Source organism: Opisthocomus hoazin, chromosome 11 (assembly GCF_030867145.1).
Source record: "Opisthocomus hoazin isolate bOpiHoa1 chromosome 11, bOpiHoa1.hap1, whole genome shotgun sequence".
Lineage (NCBI taxonomy): Eukaryota > Metazoa > Chordata > Aves > Opisthocomiformes > Opisthocomidae > Opisthocomus > Opisthocomus hoazin.
In genome coordinates this window covers 15,067,780-15,091,060 of record NC_134424.1, presented here as the reverse complement: position 1 = coordinate 15,091,060, position 23,281 = coordinate 15,067,780, and the positions used below count along the sequence as shown (strand labels likewise).

Genomic DNA, 23,281 nt, shown 5'->3' with positions numbered 1-23,281 from the left:
GGTTTTTGAAAACTTTTCTGTATTTTCATCCAACCTATTAGGCTTTCAGCAAAAAAATGTTACAGCCCATGCATAGGCTATGGTTATAACAAAGTATTATAGATATACAGTCTGCACAGAATTTAGCTAATCAGTTTTATTTCTAGAACATGATTACTTTTTTGCTAGTTTATATATAGGAAAATAGCTTTTATTTGTGAAAACTGAAAATAAAAAAATATATAGGTAACATTTTTAAGCAATGCCTAAATCAGAAAATCTATGCTAACACAAATTTCCATTATACTGCTTTTGTATTACAGGGTTAAACCTCCTATATTCATCTTATATTGAAGACAGCTACACAAATAGTGTCAGACATTTTATTGCAATTTCACTTTGCAGAATTTCATCTAAATCATTGTTTTTGTCATTGATTATAATTTATGTAATATAGAGTTTTTAAATACATAAGTTAGTAAAATATTAGACAAGCTATAAGTCAATGTAAAAGTTAAAAACGAACTATACGTAGAATGCTATATTGGACAGTCATGTGCTGAAATACTAACATCTATTATAATGAGGTTATTGATGTAGAGTTGACATATGACTTGATTTGCAGATGCCCTGCTGACTAACCTTTTGCAACTATATCTCAGTGTAAGCCTGTGGTAATTATTGCTGGGTAGGGAAAGTTGGTTTAACTGAACTATTTCTTTTGATGCATGTTGAATGTGATTGCCCCCTGGAGACTACAGGAGTCCCACATGTGTGAGTTATTACGTAAATATTGAGAGGGAGAAAAAAAGGCGTATCACATTAAATTTTTCCTGTTTCCTATTGTTGCAGTTTTGTTTTTTTCCAACAGGGTCTTTTTCTTCCAGGGCTTTGCCATATATGCCCTTTTCAACTAACAAAGCAATTCTTAAAGCACATAGTGGAAATAACATACTTAATCTAAACACAAAATACTTGTCAATAACTGCAGTTCACAGATTTCTAAATTAATATATTAGAATATACAAATTTAACTTTGCTTGCAAATCAACATGTCCAGATTTTATTCTTGGGCAGCAACATCAGTGAATTAACATTAGTTAGACAACACAAAAGCATTATGTTTCTGACTTCAGTGTAGAAACTGAAAAAGATGAGAAAGTCAGTATTCAGACTTTCTGATATGGGATGGTCTAGAAGTCCCTGTAATAGTTCAAATGTTGTATTAATAATTATATATAATGTTCTATAATATTGTACCTGCTTAAAAATCCAAAAATAATAAATTGGGAGAGTTCTAAGAATAAAATTCATGTTATTTTATACATACTTATATACTGTGATTAGACAAAAGAATGGAAAAGACAACTACATACAACAGTTGTACTGATAACATTTTACCAGCTAAATTTTTTTTTATATTGTAGCTGGTTAGAACATAGCACAGAACACTGAGTCACTTCTGTCAGCCTACCATTTATGACAAAGGAAAAAAATTATAAGAGACTGTGAGTCTGGCAGAAATTGATCTTTAAGTGAGATTTTCACAGATTCTCTATGGGGACATTTTATAACAAGAGTAGTTTTGGCTTCTGGGGATTACACCGCACAACGAAAACAAATGTCAAAGTAAATCCCCAAAGAAAAAAACCACTTCTGGTATTGATCCTCAGACCCACCAATCAACCTTCCTGCCCTCTGTGGACTCTCAAATACTTCTCTTCATCTGAAACCTTTTAGAAATATTTTCTTCAACATAATCTCAAACTACTGGCTGAAGTTCAACACACGTTTCAGCAACACATATGGAATTTATCCACAATTTATGGAACCTCCACAGGCCAAGGAAGAAAAATTCCTAAATGTCCATCCATGTTTACAATCTGAATTTATATTTATATTATGTTAGAAATCTGAACATACGTACACTAGCTGTGTCTTCAACAGTCTTATGTGTGTTTGAATCGATCAGTTTGATTTTTGTAAGTATGCACTTCTAATCTCGTAATCATTTTTTAATATATTGCTCTACATCATCACAGGCTTATTTACTTTTTCTATTACCCGCTGCCTGAGCCTCCACTCCAAGATTTTTTTATAGATTGGTTATCAATGCATAACAGAAAAGATACTTTTGTTAAGTCCTACTTTTTCAAAATCTGTATTAAAAATTTACGATCAGCTACATGAAAATGACTGCTTTAAGAAAATGCAGCTCTTGCCTTTTTCCCACATATTCACAAAGAGAAAAATAGTTCCCTGAACTGTGTGAAATTTATAATAAGCTGTACATTTTGTTGAAGGTTGGACATTATAAGCTACACTGTATCTTGGCAAAATCCAGCCATAATTAGAGACACGGAGAAATGCCAAAGGAAGCACCCACGAACATATCACTAATGCACACAATGGTGTAATCTACTGTGCTAGGTTCTTTCCATTTGCTAATACATAACTCTTGCTTTATAAGGGTAAAACAGTTTGATATGTATATGAACACTAATTTTCTTACAAATTGACCAAACTTCAGCATAACCACTCAAAGATGAAACTTTACAGTCCCCAAGGAACTGGTACTTTGAAAACAGAAGCATACAAGGACATTTTTTAGTTTTCAAGTAATAAATTGAATAGAATTCTGTAGATGTGTTTCAGAAAACTCGCACAAAATATTGAAGTTTACAATTCTTTGTATGTTAGTTTATTAACATAATAGACTCTATATGGAGAACTTCGCCAAAAATTCCAAATATTGCTCACTTGCACTTGGAATCAACATACTTTTTAAAAAGTATTTGCAACAGCTTGAACAAATGTATCCAGTCAAAAAAAAATTACAATTTAGTGTGAATGTTTTGCAATATGCTTGGTGTTGAAAATATTTCTACATGGGCTACAATATTAAATAGGACAACTACAACACAAGGCCATCACAGTCTTTGATCTTAAATAAGTTTTTAACTCACTACAACCATAATAAAAATAAGCTGCTAGTCTGTATTTTCCACAAACAAGTCCACGAGACCTTTAAAGGACGAACTTAATTCTAGCTGTGGCTGACCCCATCTTCTGAATTTGTCACTGAACTGGTTCCAAAACCTTGTGATTCTTTGTTAACTTACACAAAGACTGAACGACTTGTTGCAGCTGATTCTTACAGGGACTTGCAAAGAACCTATCTTTTGTTTTAAAATATTTGTAACTGATAGCAGAAATCTTAGCAAGAGGCAAGATCTTCAAAAACACTGCAGGTCATATCTTATCCTTTTTCTTGCCTCTGTACATATTTCCAAAAGTCTATCTCCATCATATCTCATCTGTGTATTCTGAACGCTCACAATACTGAGAAAGAAAAATCAAGAGCAGTCACCTATTTCCCCTTCTTCTCTACACACAACAATGAGAGGTAAGGAGCAATTCTACTCATCACAGTGAGACCATTTCATGCATGCACGTTGTGGAAATCAGAGAGGAACGGTGTGAAAGACAAAATCCCAATCTTATCTCCATCACTCCCCACAAAATGACCGGCCTTCTGAAGACAGAAACGTACAGAATCTCCCAAACACTCGGAATTATTAGAGTCTTCCAGAGACATATAGGTCTACCTTCAGATGCATGCTTAAACTAGAATTCAGTTTCAATACGATAACCCATGATTTCAACCTCTTAAAAGGTTGGGTTTCCTCCCTACACATATATTTCAGCACTAATAAATACAAAGCTGTGTTTATGCAATTAATTCTCTCCTGCCTTATGTCAGCTACATATACGAATGCCTGTCTGCCTAACAGTTACAACTGTTTCCTCTGTCTCTGAACTGATTACGCTGCTCTGTTCATTTTTATTTGAGACTTCATCTCATTCCCTAGCTTCCCCTTTTTATTAATATTATAGTTTCAAAGTTTTTGAGACAATGCAGTAGGAAATACACTGCATTAAGAGAAAAATCATAATAAATTGATGTCAGCTATACCCCTTGTTTAGGCCATGCTTCTACTTTATTTTAAAAGACACAGATATAACACACAGCAATGTGCCATGTCTTTAGTATATTTTGTATTTCCAGAGCTATTATGGAGATGAAAACTGCATGTTGAAGCACAGAGTGAAAAATAAACAAACAAATGTAAGTTTAAGCATTCATGCTGACTAGCTATGAAATCTCTTGGGAGCTATTTTTAGTGAGTATGATACCACAGATATTCACATGCCAATAATCAGACAGCAGTAATATTAAGTACCCAGTTTTTCTCTCTTTTGATAGGACTTTCTCCTGATCATGTTTTATTCATTACCTAAGACTAAACTTCCAGCCAGTACAAAAGTATTGAAAAACTAGAATTCTTGCCTTGCTTCAGTATGTCCAGTGACAAACCAAGGCTGACATGCTGGACTCTGTTTAAAAAGTGAGATTTTTACACCTGGAAAATGTATGTGTGTACACAATCTGTTTCACAATAGTTCAGACTTAAAGCATTGATCAAGTTGCCTGTATATATTTGAAACTAATGAGAACTACACATTGTCTCACTCAAAAACAATTTTTTTAGTGAAATGCCTCTTTCAACATGTGGATTTCTGCCCAAAGAAAATCCAAGCTACCTAAAAGAGAATTGTGACAAATAACCCAAGCATTTAAAACCTTAGGAGAGTCAAAAACTTTTCCAGCAGATAAACCAGAAGAAAATCAGAAACATCCAGAAGCTGTGTAGATCAGAGCCGAATAGGGTATTTAACTTTTTAACTTTCTTTTCAGTCTCATCCCTGAACCTCTCTTGTGACATGTATGCTTTGGACAGTGTGCATAGTTTCTGCAGAGCAGTGTTTCTGGACTTAGTACAGATACGATTCCACAATGTTCAATTCACTTATTGAATTGATACTTTACATTTATGAAAAGTATGACCAGACAAAAGCATACATATAATTTCCTTTGGGACTATGTGATGAGACATATGTGAACATTATTCCATGCACACTCTTATTGTTTACTCTAGAGAAAAGAACGGACTTTGTTGTTGTTGTTTTTACAGCAGCTTTGAAAATCAGAATCAAAACCAAGCCCACTCTAGTTCTCAATGTTATGTAAATGTCTTCTTTCCCAAATCTATTGAGGTAACAGTGCTACTAGAACAAACACGTTCCATACAATAATCAAGAAAAATGCATTTTAGGAAATAAATGTCTCACATCTATAACATTTCAAGATCCTGCAGAGATTTGAGGAATTATGCACAACTTTATGACGTGATGCCTGTATACTACTTAGCTCAGCATTCTCAAAAAGCCTCATCTTTTTAAGACAGACAAAAAAAAAAAACACAGAAAAAAGAAGACGTCAGATACACCATTCTCAAAAGAATTCACGATAAGCTGTTCAACGGCCAGCTCTCCTGCTGTGATGCTTTATGTAATATATGACCATCACATTTGGCAAGACGTGCACAGGTCTGCCCTTGATTTGTGGAAGGAAAAAGCAGAAAACCTCACAACTACTCTTCATTCCCAAGAATTAATCTGAAGTCTGGCTCCCTGGTGTTTCAAATTTTACAGTGATCCAAATAACCCCCCAAAACCACACCTGAAGCATCACTCACAATTATAACTGATAGCTGAGGGTGACCAAAGTGAATTCCCTCCTCAGGCATTCCAGGGCACTCTCCATCACAGCAGTGGCCCTGAAGTGCTGTGAGATGGGGCCATCAGAGATTCAAACTTGATCTGCAAGCATGGATGCTAGGATATGAACCAGCTTTGAGAGGTTTTTATCTGAGAAGATACTGAAAAATGTCATGAATATACATGATGCTACAAGCCTCAGGAAGTATTACATACTACCGAAGCTTCAAAGAAACTACAGGCTTCTGAACTTCTTCAAACCTACCAGAAAGCAAATGGATAGCTGAATGGTTAGAGCTTCAGTCCCTGCTTGAGCTCTACAAAATGGATTGCACTTCAACTGACTGCTTCAGTTTGCCCTGAATGACACCCTGAATGGTCCATGGACAATTATACTAGCTTTCTTATGACATCTTTTCCAGTACTTCTGCAAAAGAGATTGAGATTTGGCTGGAGTAGATGTAATTTGACTAGTCTAATTGCTCTTCAATTCTCAGCTGAGCTTATCGCAGCTAGCGAACAGCCAGCTTATCACATCTAGCCAACAAATACAATCATTACTTCAGGCCAGAGAATTTCAGGATAAACATTACCCTAATAGCTCAACACATCATTCACAAATGTAACAAGCACACTATAGACACTAGCACTATGTGTTACAAGTGCCTATAAACACAGGATGTTTCTACTAAACATAGTAGAACATATTATAAATAGTAACAAGAAAAGGTGGTTGGATCCTACGATTTACTAAGATGTTAATTCAATATTTATTGAAATACCAATTAATTTTATTTTTAATTAGCAGATGCATAGTACTCCCAGACACTTGTTTTTCACACTATATCATATATCTCACATAATGTGTCTCCCCCAAATTCTGCCTCACTTGAATCCTTAGATCACTACTGTTACGACATTTTATTAACTCTATATATTATTTATAAATTGTAATTTAATACTAAGAGTGATCAAGTATTCTGTTCTGTCAGATTATTCATTTAGTCAACTCTTATACCCCAATTTGAATTCTGTGTATGTTCCCATCACTAGAACATGCGAGTCAGGGACATGTTTCCATTAGATTTAGAATTAGTATCATGAGCTTTTACTGGAACAATGAATTTTGTGATTAATTTTCCAAAGCAAATCCTACAGAACTTCCACAGAGAATAACAATTCCTCTACCTCACAAGAGCAACAGAAAAAAAAAGTCCCAGATACTACCACTACCCCAACTTCCTTAATCTTATGAAAGAAGCAATCATACAAGGACACATGTCATCAAGCCCATTTGGGAAATCATAGAACCATAGAATGGTTTGGGTTGGAAGGGACCTTAAAGATCATCTAGTTCCAACCCCCCTGACATGGGCAGGGAAACCTTCCACTAGACTAGGTTGCTCAAAGCCCTGTCTAACCTGACCTATTCCTGTTGAGTTTTGACTTTGTGACAGTTTATGACAGAATACTTCGTTGTTCTCTGCCCTACAGTCTTCACACAACTCCTCACATAACAGAAATCTCTACAGTTCAGTGCTCTCTTGTCAGACAGATGCCACAAAAAGCTCCCCATGATAACTCTGAAAGTCACAGGGGAATGAAGCCTCACCTAGTTTTCCTGTGAAAGAAAAGCTCCACAAGAGGTAGGCAATGTCAAGAGAAGTCCCGTTCAGAAATTCAAGCAGCTCATGTAGATAGAAAAGTATAGTCTGTACTATACAAAACAACTCAAAATGCAAAAAATGCATTCAAACGCTCCTTAGGTTTATGTTTGGCTTTCCCAAAAGTATTCGACTCGCAGTCTTTGCATTAGACTTTTCCAGATATCTCAGACGCAGACTTCTTCCATACTTGGCTCTGGACATGATACAAGAGAGATTTTGTGTTATATAAGATACAAGAAAGTCTTCTCCTCCAGACCAATCACCAAAACGGCAATTTTAAGAAGAAATGAAACTAAATGAGGCTGTGAATCTTCCCAGAGAACCATCTTGATGCTGTTAGTTCATCTTCATCTGTAACAGCTTTGGGTTTAAAGAGACACATATATTTCCAAAGAAAGCCATCTGAGAGTTAAAATAGCCCTGCAAAGAAGTGGGAGAGCTATTTGCAGTAGTGGAAGCTCTTAAATGGCAGGATCACTCTGCCTTGGGCTATGTGTGCTACAGCTCACACAACCCCTGCCTTGTAACAGCAACTTTGGAGAGATATTTTCTCAGTGTGCAACCAGTGGCAAGCACGGCCTCCTTTGCCTCAGCCAAGGCAGCAGAGTAAGTGCTGGCAGGTTCCTGCCATAGAATGGTCCAAATTATGTGACAATGCCAATCTAATTGCCTGTCCTTTCTAAACAGCTTTTGCCCACAATTAGCTGGATGAAGGTAGGTCAGTCTGTGGTAGAGAGATCTCTGTGAGACTGAGCTTGGTATTGGGAGAGAACAACAGGACAAGAAGTTAATAATGATCTTTTGTAATAATTATGTTGTCCTAGGGCTGCTAAGACTGTCTCTTTTACTGTGGACTCACTCACCAGCATCTTAGGGCTGTGCTCCATCTTGCCCTGCACTGCCACTTAGAGATGAGTAATAGCTGATCTCTGCACTGTAGAAAGAAAACCCAGTCTTGTTATGTTCTTCTCTATACCTGCAGAGGAAACTTGTCACCTCTTGAAAAGTGATGACACTTGCTGTTTGAGTGCTAACCTCTGTCAGTGGTTGGAACTGCCAGGACTTGAATTGGTGGCAACGATTCACAGCAAGGGCCTGGTGTCTTACACCTGATGCCGCAGGCAGAAGCAGAAACAAGGAGGTTATGCTGCCCTTCACATTGCTTGTGGGGGACTCCATGGATGGTATGAAGCCTTGCCATTTCTCTTCTATTACTCAACTAGTTGAACGCATGGTTCCCACTGAAACTTAAACCTGGGTGCAGTTCTCAGCGTATTTTATCTATGGGGAAGCTACAAACAGGCAGTTCCACCCTGTACTGACTGTGAAATCTTGAATGTTACTCCTTTGGCCCCGTAAATCCTTTGAATAGTATCCTCCAGAGTTCAGGAGGACACAATAGCACTAGGAAGGAAGGGAAAAAAAGAGAGGAAAGGGAGGAAAGACTGAAACAATGAAGGGAGCAAGGAAGGACAGGCTCCAGCCTATGCCAGAAGGGCACATCTATCTGATCTCAAGGGGCTTGCACTATGGAGCACTGGTCTGATAACTGGGACTGCTCTCTTGACATTGACTGCTGTAAAATCTGTCAGCATAGATAGATTCACTGTTGTGAGTGGAAAACAGGCCAGAGGAATGCGTTTACTTGCCAGAGGTCCACGCCCAATGATGCTACCTAGGTGGGCTGCAGAGCATCCCAGCATTGCCAACACACAAGTCAATGGTTTGAAACATTCTAATTTCTTTAACCTCTCACTTCCAAACCACAAGGCCTAAGAGGGCATTTTTTCCCTAGCTACCTAGATCCCTTGAAGCAGTGAAATAGTAACTGTCTCGTGTACCTGCTAGACCAAAGTAACTCTATCTTAATTTGCTGGGGAAGGAAAAAGCTGACAGATATTCATCAAGTTTGGCAGCTTTTCTCCATCCCTCTCCATTCACTTTGTTTCCTTAAGGATTTACTCGAACGTATCACAGGGCTGTAGAGTCAAACTTCTATTTGCAACTGCACATCTCCAGGTATTTTATGGCTCAACCTGTAAAGTCAAACAAGCCCTTTTCATGCAGGTGGATTTGCCACCTCTGTGACAGCCAGTCTAATTCACTAAAGAAGCAAGCTGCAAAGAGAGAACACATCCAGCCCTGCATGAACACAATGGTTGACATCAAGAAAGACATGGGAAGAAATAAGCCAAGGAAATGAGGAAACCTTTTAGACACTGGAAATATAACAACTAGTTATGGTAGCAAACTTAAAAGCAGCAGATTGCCTGCTTTGCCTATGCCAGAGAAGGCAGGATTAGCTGTCCTAGCACGCCAGCAGCGCAGACAACCAATACTCGGTCCCTCCTGTTGTCCTTGCAGCTACTGAAGGAAGGGTTGGGAATGCAAAGCACCTACTGACAGTCAGAAGCAGCAGGGGTCCTCTCTTTTTCAGTTTCCCAGCAGCTCAGCAAGTGTATGATGGGCCACAGCACATACACACATACATTACTGAAAGTAATATGCTGAAGTATATAATATTTAAGATAGTAACATTTTAAGGCATAGTAACAGAAAAATAGTTATTGGTTAACTGGTTTTCATAAACTGTTCTTAGTGTGTAAATGCTTTGCAGCCAGTGAACAGCACAGAAAAGCTATACACCAGACAAGCTTTTTTCTTTCTAAATTCAGGCTATTCAGCCATGCAGCTTCCATTTGGTAGACTCATTCTCATCAAATGACTTGAAAGCTCCAATCATAGCAGTTACATCAAAGACCCCTGGAATGACTTCTATTCTCTGGTGATCACATCGTTCTGATAGATTTCCAAAATAATACTGAAAAAATAAAGCTCTAATATATTCTCTTCACTGAACCACATTAATTACAAGTAGCTGCTCAATACTGAAATTTAATTTTGATATATCATATTGTCAGACCACATACTTCACAAAGTTTTATCACTATATCACATGCAGTAGAATGCATGGTGATGCTATCAGTACGTAATGACCAAAGCTACAAAGTATATATAAGACCACACAGATGCATAAATAATGTATCATTTCCTGAATTTGATTCTGATGTACAGTTTCACCAACACAAGCCTGAACAGAGGTGTGGTATTAATTTCTCCATTTTGCATGCAGGAACACATGAGAAATACAGTACCAAATGAAGTATGTGAGGGTCAAATTCCATCTATCGGAAACTTTTCAGAAACCCATTATATTAAGCAGATCACAGCAATATTGATATTTTGCACTGTAAATTAGACCTGCCTATAAATATGGGATGTGGGGACATTGAGGCTGTTGACAGAAATCAGTACTTCTCTTCATAGTTTTTCATGGTCAGATCTCATAGAGTAATTTTTAAGTCAAGCATCAAACATGCTTTGTGGTCTTTAATACAAACTCCCTAGTATGTAACATATCATTTAACCAGATCAGCTAATTATCTCTCAAATCTCAATGCCTGAACTCAATAACTTACAAACTGTAGAAATTCTCCTAGAATAAGTTTTAAAGTCTATATTAAATTAAAAAAGAGATAAATAACCTTTTCGTTCAAACTGTAAGGAGAAAGATGTTGATGTAGTAACTGTGCAGTAATGATTATGAGACCCATCAAATACTGTGTTCCTCTATGTTACATCTAAGTACATAAAAATTATCTCTAATGAGGATTCAAAATTCATCACTACCTTCTTAGACAGTCTATCCTCATCTTTTCAACCCACTACATATGCATGTACAGAGAGTTAATAAGATCAAATCACACTCGTTAAATGATCTGAGTATGCAACCAGATTATGATCTCCCTGTTGATACAGAATTGCCCTCCCAGACAGTGGAATTTAACGTGAAGTGCTACATCTAGAAACACAGAACAAGAAGGGGCTCGTGGGTCTCAAATGCTGTTGCCTTCAATCTCCACACTGGAAAATATGGCAGAAGTTCTGTATACAATTGAATGCTCTTGAAAAACTAAATTGAATTTGCAGAGCTAATCACCAAGATATGTAGAGGTCTGCCCAGACTCTCCTCAAAACAAGCTCACAATCCTTGTGAGGAGAGGGCTTCAATTTCTATTGCTTTTTCCTCACCCTAAATATTATTTCATGGGTGCAACTGAAGTCGGTAGTGCATCCTCTGGTAGGAAAGGAGAGAGCCATAAGCTCTTTAAGGGACAAGATTCATTATGCATCGTGGAAGACACACAGTGAAACAGAAGTGTACTTTAGTTGATGATTTTAAAACACAGATGAAAATTAAACTCACTTGTAAATGTTGAGAGTTGTCAGTCATATTGTCCTCTCGCCTACGAACTTCTTCCAACAACTGTGCATTCTTCTTTTTCTCCATTTGCTGATTGTGCTTCAGATTGGCAACCTTCTTGTTTTGGTCCTTCATATGTCTAAGAATTGTATACACATATGCATTAGTGATAATGACTGCAAGCACTTCTTTTTCTCTATAAATTCACTTGCAACTATGACACAGGACATCGATTCTCCAACAGATACAATTATTCCAAGTATCAGATGAAAACAATAAAACTTCATCTTGTTTTCAAGCTGTCGTATCAAAACAGCTTTATTTAACACCATCAGATTATACCCTAGTAAAGCAATTTGTCAGGCCTGCAAGATTTCTTCTTTTTTATCATCTGCTCACAAATAATCCTGCATGATCTAAGCACTACACAGAAAAATTGTTGTAATAGAGGGAGATTATCCAACAACCTTTACACACTCAGTGAGTTCAGGAACAATTTTAATGGGTGCTTTAAGTAGCATAAATTTCAAAGGAAGGTGAAGGTGATGACTCCTGTATGTTCTGAAATTCTATTTTTGAAAACCTGGACTATAAATACAATGTTTGTGAGGATTAAAGTGTAATGAGCTAGGTCAGGCCATAGATATGCCATGAAGAATAAAAGATGCCTTTACAAATAGCTTTCTACATAACAAAATCATCACATTTCTATCTTTTTAATAATTAAATTTCTTTCTACAAAACATTAAAAAATTTGAGTAACTGCTAATGAAAATGAAACAATCTTTACCACCGTTATGTATTTTCTTTTTTTAAGACTGTACATAAGTAAAAAAATATATATTAAAACTGTTTCAATGTTTAATTATCTTTTTCTGTGGATCTTCTTCAATAAGTTACCAGAAGCTTTCTTGATTCTGATACTTAGCACACATCCTTTTAAGAAAGAAGGCAAGCTAATTTTGCCTGGCAGGCACTGAAAATATATCCTTGAAGTAATGCTTTCTACCTGCTTGGATTCTTCAGTATTATTTCCCTACTTTCTCTGACTTTGAGGAATTTTCTCCCTTTTATCTATATAAAAATAAAGTCATGTGCAAATTCCTAATGAGATCTACTCACTAATCCTGTTTTGGCAAATGAAGAGAATATTATTCAATGCCCAGCAGGATCACTGAAAATGCCTCTGTTGCTTCCATGTTAGAACTTTCAGTGAAAAAAAAAAAAGCTATAGAATACATTTCTTGCACTGATTTTATTATGCTAAAGAAACTAGGTCGTTTTATATTTACTTCTACCACTATTTTCTTTGTCCTACCACTGTTTTTTTCACTACTTATTTATATTAAAAAATTACCACTCAATCTCTAACCAATAAATGTTGCCATGGTATTAAAAATTCTTCGAAGACACTTCATACAGAAGTTTGTAGGTATAGTACATAACAGATAAGCTAATCTATTCTTTTTAAAAAAAAAGTAACTTCAACTTGCCTAGAAAACTAAAAGTGGGTACAACTCATTCAAATAAAAATCTTTGCTTTTTAAAAGAATTACATCAAGCTCAAAGACAATTTTTTAAGAATACAAGTATGAATTCTTCTGTTTGAAAAACAGATTTTTCCTATAGTTGTGTTCAAGTGTTTGCATCAGCCTGTTAAGGCACAAAAATATAGGTTAGCCTAACTGATTGTCTGTTTACAGCATGTCTTTTGTACTCCGTTTTTAATGTTAGAAATAAAATTTCTGAAGACTGTACATACCGTAAGAAGAATCCCCAACAAGACACTGTTACCACAAAATAGACCAGTTTCAGGAAAAAAAAAAAAAATCAAAAGCCATCCTTTTTAGATTTATTTTTAGTACAACCATTTTTATATTACTTAAAACACCTACTGGAAGATGAACAGCTGAGCTTCTCCAGCTTGAACCAACTCTAGTTAGGAGTTAGTATTTTGCAATGCTAGAGACTTTGAGACCTTAGTCTGCACCTTCCTTAAATATTCTCAAATATTTGTTATAGTACTCAGATATAGCTCTAAAACCATACAGCTAAGGCTCCCTCCTCTTTAGAAATAGCTTTAACAAAATGACAAGACTCCTAAGAAGCAACACCTTTTTCCCAGGTCAAAGAGACCACCAGTACAGCACTACATCAGTCTCTTGGTAGACTTCTGGCATCATGTTTAAATGCCCAAATTAAGTTCACTTGAGAACGAAAAAAATACCACATGATGGTAAGAAGAAACCTGCCTACAGGAGATCTACCTCAGTAGGCCTGGGAGCATAACATAGATCACCAATACTCTATCATAGTTTTAAGAAAGGTTAATTTTCTGAAAGAGATAGCAGTCTGCCACAGCTAACCAATAATAAACAACATGACAGTGCTAAAAACAGCAGGGATATTTCTGTTAGAGTTACACTGATAGATTAATAAAAAAATCAACCAGAAACTGCATGTTCCAGTTTAAACTTGTTTCTAACTCTTAAAGAATATAACGGGTTTAGCTATTGAGTTGTCTATTTTTTACTAAAATTCCTCAAGAATTTAGAGTAATGCTCTTTGACTTTCTAAATAAAGTATTCAAATATATGTCAGGTGCTCTGTGCAACTCCAAGCGAAAATCAGTTCTCCTTCATGGGTCCATGTCATAACTGTAAGCACAGACCTAATCAGCATAAAACCAAAACGAATATTAGAAAAAATGACTTTCAGAACTTCATATATAAATGTGGTATTTGGCAGAAATTTTGCTGGTATAATATGACTTTGTGCTGTTAAAATGTAAAATGGTTTCCAGTCTAATGCTGAGTAAATGATAAATTAATTTATATTTAATCTCTGTAAGAAGTTCAATTTTGTGCCAATGCTAACTGCTTCTTTCATCACCCTTCCCTCTCACAACTTCCCATTTCAGTTTCTGTCTAATGCCACACTGAAAAGCAGAACATGGTAAAGCTGCAAAGGAGAACATCTGGCGCCTGTGATATGCAAAATCTTGAAGAGAAAGAAATAAAAGAAAGCTGTGTCATAGCCTCTCTTTCTTCCACAACTGACTACATGCCTATGGAAATGAAAATAAAATGCTACCATTAAAAAGCCTGGCTGAGTAGTTTTCTTTTAGGCCTGCATTAAAGGTACAGGAGGAGTTCAACAGAGGAGATACAACAACACATTCCCTATCTTCTTTTTTTTTTTTTTTTTGAACAGCAAATGTATCAAATGTAATCCTTGATCCAGTATATTTTTTCAGTGTGCTTGCTGTGGTATTTTTTCATATGGCTCAGTTTCTAAAATGCTTTTGAATAAAATACAACATTAGAATAAGTAAAAATTATTCACAAGAAATAGAAAAATATTTGGGACCATTATACAATCAACACAAAATATCATATGCCATTACCATGTAGGATATAAAATATCCACATAGTTTACTAGTAGCGATGCTGCTATGCATAGTTGAGTCTACATTATTCTTTACTATGAGGAACTAGTTTCATGTGTTCTGCTACACTTTTTCAATTTAAAGCTGTAAGACTACAAAATTCATTAGACAGAATAAAATAAATCAAACATTCCTGTTTAAGATATATGTCCTCAAAAACTGAAAGGTATGCTGCAGGCGGTAGAATTGATTACCATCACACATTAATCATATTCTGGTACTAAAAAATATGCAAAAGTATTCTTTGTTTGATAGTGTAACTGCCCCAAAACAGTAAAACAAAGTCCACAGCTTTCTGATTTTCCACATTGTTATCGTTCATTTTGAAGCTGGGTATCTATTATCTTATAGCGAGCTAAATTCTTTAACCAGTGAACTATTTGTTACCGAATGCTACTCTGTTTGTAATTTTACAACCTTAACGTAACTGGAAAGCCAGTCTTCAAACTAGTTCTAAAGCACCCAAGTCCAGAGCACACTGAAGTGGCGCCAACACCACATTTGGCTTAAAGAAATGATGTTCTGAGCTCATAACATTCAAGGAGGAAAAAAGCAGTGTAAAAAGCAGCATGGAGGACTAACACTTTACACAGATGCTTAATCTTGGTGAAACATTAAAATGTCTGGTCAACAACACTTTCTCAGATAAAAAAATTAAATTTCTGTTTGTGTTCCTTATGGCTATAGCCAGTCAGCAATTGTCATAAAGTATCTAGCAGCTTCATCTATGAACAAAAAAGAATTCAGAGTGAAGCTAAGCTGTCTTCAAAATGGACTTGAATGTAAGCACACCTTGAATAGTAAAAAAAAAAAAAAAAAGAAAAGAAACAAGTTCTGTTCCATTACACAGGTACAACCTGAAGGACTTCATGGCACGTTCTAACTCATTCGATCATTCAATACAGAGAAGCAGAACCAAGCAAACACGCATGTCACATAAATACTAGATGACAATGATATTGGAAGTTCATAAAGAAGAGATGAAGAACACCAGGTGTAAGAAAAAATTCTAAATAAAATCTGATTCTTCTAGTACATTAGACATTCTCTTATTCCTAATGAAAATATTATATAAAATAACATACTTCTCTAGAAACTACCTTACTGCACATTAAACTGAGTTTATGAAATTTTTAAACCTAGATCAAGCCATTGCTCTGAACTGTAAATACACAGTACACTGCAGCTTTGCTACTGCAGTAAAAATCGGCCAGTGATAATTCCCCATTCCTCTTCCTGAATATTCTCCACCTGGGATAATTTTCGATAACCCTTCTCAACACACAGAATGCTCCACAGCCATTCATTTCCACCTCAACTGGGCATTAGACTTAAAATCAGGTATCTAAACCATAGCAATGCCAACATTTGTTTTCCTCAGCATCCAACAGCTTTTTCAGAAAAATGGCCTTAGATTACCAACACAGGAATCAATAGACTGTAGCAGCTCAGATTTCTGATACTGCTGAAGAACCATCAAACAATGACTGCTAAATCTTTAGGTACACTTAGAATATCATAGATTCGAACAAGGCCGGTGAAGGGAGAAGACATAGAATTCTTATACAGCCCTATAGCTTGGTCTCTTATCAAGATTGGACTAAAGAACCTAGAGCCCCTTAAACCTTGCTGTGCAAACAGCAGACGCTCTTACATCAATTACACTACCTGTTCATTCTATTTATTTTTTTAATTGAAGTTTCTTTGTAAGAAATAGACATCAGTGCCATGGAGACCCAGATCAGCAAACAGACAAATATCAAAACGCAGCTGCACTTAAATTCTTGCTGGTATGAATATCGCTGATTGTAATAACTACATTTAATCATGTTCATTTGTGTTTTTTTCTTGTTCTTCTGGAATAGCATAAAAATTGATCTCATAGTTTTAACTACAGTACATTTAATTCCTTCATACCAACTTTTTAAGACAAATATTAACGTTTAGTTTCTGCATATATGTATCTTTCAGATGTCATTTCACAGTAGTGTGTAACTGTTGTCTAAACTCCAACGCTTTCATCTGTGATAGCTATAGAAAATCACACTATTTCATTAAAATCCCAGTTTTAATTAGCTACCTGGGTACCTTGGCCAAAAAGTTGGTAGCATTAGCCAAATGTGTTACATGCACAGTATAGCCTTTACTCTATTTCATAAAGATTTTTACTTCCTCAAAGCATCCAAAAAATGCAGACATGCAAAATACTCTCAAGAGCAAAATCTGAAACGTTTTCTAAAGGAATATGTCTCTGTAATAATTTTCATCACATTATACAGCATTACAATGGGACCAGCTGTCAAAGTCAATCAGAAAATTCTCCAGTATGCTAGGAACCCGTACTCCTCAAGAAACAAAAAAATCAAGAGTGCAATAAACTTACTAAAGAATGCTTTCAGGAAAAAAAAATATTTTATGAAATACAACAATTTAGTCAAAACAAGTAATTTCTGTAACACAGGAAAGTCTCCAAGATATATTTTAAAATGTAATGCAGTACACATTTTAAACAAACATCTTCACCTATTGTTCTAGGCGTGCACTGGGTGGAATATTACTAACAACATTACCTGAAAAAATTATTTTTATTTTTAACAGACCATCTCTTTCTAAATAAGTAGGTATTATCATGATAAGAAAAGCTGTATCCATGACAGGCTGAAAGTCTGATATGACAAAGAAAACCTAACATACCTCAAATAACTAAAAAACTTTCTGGTTGGGTTTTTTTTAAATACAGATTCTATAAGCTAAAGAATTATTAGAATCCCAAATGTCTTTTAAAATATGGAGGTTTTCCTTATTCTTAACCTTTCTTATTTTCTTTTTGTTAACTAATACAATTGTCATGATGATAAAGAATACCTTAAATGCAAAAAACAAATAAATAATCCTAACCATTAAGAAATTAATTACTTTGACATAGGCAGCATGTCCAACAGAGCTGAGCTTCATATTAATTTTTATTCTTTCTACCCTGATGGCAAAAAATTATATTGGGACTAACCCTTTTTTTAATGATGTAGATGATGCTCAGAAACTAGACTGCTCATACATTCCAGGCCAAATCATTCAACCAGCTTTATGCCCTGATATAAAATGGCAGAGAGTAATGATCATAACCACAGGAAGAAAACATATTAAAATTTATTAACATATAAAACAATAAAACTATTTTATTTCATAAGCATTTTGCCTTTTTCCATGTAAAATGAAATCTACTGAATGCAAAACTGCAAAACCATCTCACCATTGTACACAATGGTTTCTTCTGAGATAGGCAACACAGAATGCAACTATCTATTGCCAGTGCATTTGTTAAGAGGGCGAAAAGAGTTAGTATGTCCAGAGCTGCACAGAAGAACAGTATTCCTCATTGAGATAAGGCATGTCACAGCTGCAGTATCAAAAAGCAAAAAGGAAAAACCAAAGGTACAAAGCCGTTGTCTGGTTCTCCCAATAGGAAATCTTTAAAACACATATAAATGTATATATGTTGCAGGGCTAGATGCATCAGTGTGGACTGTTTCAGTCATGCCCTACCAAAACTGATCCACAACTCACACCAAGGGCATATTCACCACTGACAGAATATACTCCAACCACAAAACAAGCAACCTATGTAGAACGCAGCCTAAGAAAGTCCCAAAGCTATAATTCAGCAATTTACAACTTCTAACATGTTACCTCCTCCACAGTAATTATTTCATTTGTGCTTTTTCTTCTCATTTATTCTGAAGGTCTGATGACAGAGCTGCTATGAATATCTGTAAATTTGTTAAAAATGGTGCCAAAACCGGTAATACTTTCTCTGCCAGCCTCTTTATTCCATTTGATAACACTACACAATGCATCCAAATTCTGAGAATATAAGTGGCCAGGTGATTGCCTGCCTTAAAGAGGACATGGCTCATACTGAGCCGTTTGGAACCAAAGTATAACATTGGCATAAATCAGCTCCATTCTCTATTTCAAAGCTACTACATCATTTTAAAAAATAGCATTTCTTGTGCTTCTTTTGAATTTGGGACTCTTTCTGCTTTTAATCTGAAAATTTGACAGATGAACATAAAAAGCTCACAGATTACTACAGACCACTACATAGGCATATATGAGTAAGGTGTTTTGAATAAAGACTTCCTAAGGGGTGGGGGGGAAAACCATTGCTCGATTTTTGTTTAGGTAGACTCAAATGAAAAAAACCCATATTTTTTTCCATGTCTGTTATCATAAAAGCCACATTTTGGAGAAATACTTCATCCCCAAATCCCAAAGGATTCCTTTCATTGCATGTCTGACTCATTACCATCCTATAGAAAAAAGTCCTGTCTATCCTGTCTAACCTTTGCCCTTCTTGCCCTCATTATTCCAAAGCAGAAAATCTAGCAGTTCTTATTCTCACCCTTTTTCTTTTCTCTCTAGAAGAACTTTATTTTCCCCTCTCTACTTCACACTGAAAAGGAGCAGGGGCAAGACTTCAACTGCCTGAACTAATTCCCTTTGTAATTGTTTAAACTCCTAGACTGTGTAACAACATAACCTACCACCCTACAACTGACCCTGTGACACAATTGCATTATTACAGTTGTGCTATCTGATCTTGCAACTGAAAAAAAAATCTATTCTACAGTGACATAAATGGGAGTAGCTCAGCTTCCTTAGCATGTCTATTATAATATGGAATGAGAGTGAACGCTTGAGTAGGTGCCTCCTGGAGAGACAGAAAAACATTGTCACCCTGAGGCTGGATTGCCCCTGCTGCCAGGAAGGTAACAGGGGACATTAAGACCTTCCCTTACGAAATAAGCTTGCAAGAACTAAGTAAAATTTTGTTGCCTTTGGGACAAGAGAATTTGGAAGAACATAATACTCTCTGGTTAACCTTGGCCAAACCTACTTTATCTTTTGGTAATGAAGGCCACTATTCTGCTACACGTCTCAGAGAATATTATCACAAGAAGTTAATATTGTTATCTCTTACTGAAGAAGAATGCTCGATCTTCTTTCTGCCCTTCATCTAAAGCTGAGACTACAGCAAACTCCACATCACAGTTCATACTCTACTCACCAGGAGAGCTAAGCAGCACCCTCTATGTTCTCTGTTGATATAAAGGACTGGAATCAAAATGACCAGCACAAACAATGGACCAAAAAAAGAAATCATCCAAACCAAACAATATTTTTTTAAATCTCCAAAGAATTTGATTCCCACATCCTTAATTCTCCAGTTGAATGCAAAAACGCTGTAATGCCCAGAGTTACCAGCTCTATATTCAATGTTTTCATTACATTCCCAGCTCCTGTTACCAATGGATTACATAGCTATTTCAGTTCCACTCAAAACAGTGAGCTTGCAGCCCACACAGATCTACAGGTCTCAGAAAACACAAGGCAGTTCCATTGCTGGGTTAAAAATTAAAAAAAAAAAGCCACAAATGCAAATCACCCTTTTTTCCTTCTTTTTCTTTTTCCCCTCCCCCCTTAAATCTCATTATTTCAATTGTTTGAAACCTAGTTTAAGATTTCTTAATACTCCAATTACGACAGTGCTTCAGTGTGACAACTATTTTTCCTCCAAATGCACCACAAAAAGATACTGTTGCCTTGAGAGAACCAATAACTCTGCCTGGTAGAAATAAAGCGAGTGTCACAAAAGTCACTGAAACATTTCTCACCTCAAAGACAAAAACGTGGGAGAAAGGGTTTACCTAACACACAGTCTGGGAAGTCTTCCAAAATCTTTGTTTAAGAAGTGTTTAGTCTGACACAGTTCCCTCCAAAGCCCTAGAGAGATGCTAGAAACATCCACTTGAGGATAATGCAAGAATGAAAAAGACCTACTAAAATCCTGTTCCAAACTATGGTTCATATCACTTTGTTTCAACACATATTTGTGCTGCAACCACTGAAACTCCAATACAGGGCACTGCACTACTGTCTTTCTCAGCACATTCTTGCTGGATGACACTTTATGTGAACATGTGTGAAATCCGTACCAGAAGACTCATCTGTCACGCATCTCTCTTGTACGCCCAGGACTGTTCTGCATTTTCTTCTGATGTTGTTCTTTTTTTTTTTTTTAAATACTACTGATGACAGGACACTAGATGAGAAAGGTACTTGATCTGATTTAATGTGGCAATTGCTTGCTCAGCTATTTTATTAATTGATACCATTAGCGATAACTGTAACCAGTAACTGGAAATAGTTTGTTGCCTGATATTTGCAACCAAGCAGTTGCAGTCCTGCTGCTGCTTCATCAGGTCCTTTCCAGCTGTTGTCCAGGTAAGCTTTTTTCTTTTTTTCCCCCTTTAAAAACAAACAAAACAAAAAAACCCCATGAACTCCTGACTGTCCAGTTATTTTCTGCATCCAACTGCTCCACAGCATGCCCAGCTCAGCCTGACAGCAATCAGGATCAAACCTCCTCTGCTGCACTTCATATTTCATTGCAACTTCCTTCACAAGCAAATCTTTCAACTGCAACTCCTGGCTCAACCTAGCAGTTCTTGGGATTGATCCAGCCATTATCATTCAACACATAAATTAAAAATTTCCATACTTTGCAGTAACCTCTTCAGACCTCCAAATAAATCAGGTACACTTCGTACAATTTTTTGACATGCTAACTTCCCCTTATTATAAATTCAGATCAGAGCATTTCAATCGATTCACAATCACGTTGTCCACGCATGTTGCTCCTGCATTATGGAAGCAAACAATGGGAATGGAAGAAGTGGTTCCACCAACAGCCCAATTCCTAAATTTAGTCCCCCTGTCTCTTTTCAGTCACAGCTTTTTGAGGGTAAGCTGTGCTATCTCATGACGATTCTTCACTCACACATCCCTCCACTGCACACAGGGAATCCTGAAAGCATTGCACCCAGGCAGTCACCAAGCTCCCCAGAGGAGTGCTGTATGGCTACTGTATTCACACATTCAAGCGATAAAGAAATATGCTCTGTGGCTCTTCCCCTTGGGGAAAACTTGTGGAAGCAGCCAGTCTAGAGAAGCGTAAGAAATATTGCTCTGCCTTAAAACTAGTAATCATGAAATGGAAAGAGTGACAGTTCCTTGTGTTCTTTCTTCCCCAACACAGAATTGTGGTGACAGGTCCAACCCAATCCAAAGCGGATATTTTTCCTTCTGAGAGGCAGAGCTCTTTCCTCCTCATATCCAGTTTATGCTGCATATCCATGTACTTCCACAGAGTATTTACACTTCAAATCAAAACCAAAAAAAGGTACATCACTGAGAAATTACAAAATATCCTTCCTTACTTAAATAAACTATTTCTAGTTATCTCAGAAATTATTATTTTAACCTCTACATCCCTTTATGCAAATTGAAAGGGCAAAGTATAGAACTGGACAGATTCAGGAGTCAGATAAAAATGAACAACAATGCATTATGCTATCCCATAGACCTGTTTGTATCTTTTTATTGTTTATCACTATGATTTCCGCTCATTCTGTAGTATATTATTATTTTACGTTTTTTTAAGAAAGTACAATTCCAATGAAATAAACTTTCTATTTTACTTTTCTTAAACAAAAATAAATGTAAATGTACACACATTTAAAATTACACACGTAATCAGATAAGTCTAAATAATCTCTTCTCAAATCTTGATCTCTTTCAAAATGTTTAAATATTAAAATGTTCACAATGTTAAAATGTTGATTCTGTGTATGTAGCAAGTAGACTAAAACAGAAAGACATGACGACAACAATCTGTCTTTTATCCAATGTGACAACTGCTTCTCACTCAGAATAACTGGTCTCTCAGAAGAGTAATGTATATCACAGATTCTCTCAGTTTTCATTAGAACACTATCTCAATTTCTCCAGGGAAATTATCTTTGAACAACATATCACTCTGCCCTTGGAACCATCAAACTGACATTTGACAAAACTGTGGAAGGCTCGTAAGTTAAATTTAAAACTCCGTTAAACCTTGCTTCACACATGTCATTGAGCTCTAGGCCCCCCCAGAAATAATTAGAAAGGCCAATATCAGAGGCTGGTGGGAAAATTTCCAGCACTGGTCAGTATATCAACAGAAAAAATATCCATTTCCTCTTTACTTGCAAGCAGAAAAGTTTGGGGACTTTATAACCTGCTGTAACCTAAATGAAAAAAAATAATGTCACTGTACTGATTCTTGGGCTCAGAACATTTCTTTATTATAGACGTAGATGCCCATGGCCAGTGGTGTTTATGCCAATGTATCTGATTTTCTTGTTTGCCATCAGTACCAATAGCCCATGATGTTACAAAACAGGCACAGCATTTTTCTAA

At 36.2% G+C, this 23,281-nt stretch overlaps 1 protein-coding gene across 14 annotated transcripts in view; it reads right to left on the bottom strand.

Moving 5' to 3' along the window:
- ERC2 (ELKS/RAB6-interacting/CAST family member 2) overlaps positions 1-23,281 on the bottom strand; it is a 557,034-nt gene that overhangs the window by 260,390 nt on the left and 273,363 nt on the right. For all 14 annotated transcript variants that reach the window (XM_075432855.1, XM_075432854.1, XM_075432857.1 and 11 more), the window contains one exon: positions 11,536-11,671. In XM_075432855.1, coding sequence (XP_075288970.1) covers positions 11,536-11,671 — 136 coding nt within the window. The remainder of the gene's footprint in view (positions 1-11,535; positions 11,672-23,281) is intronic.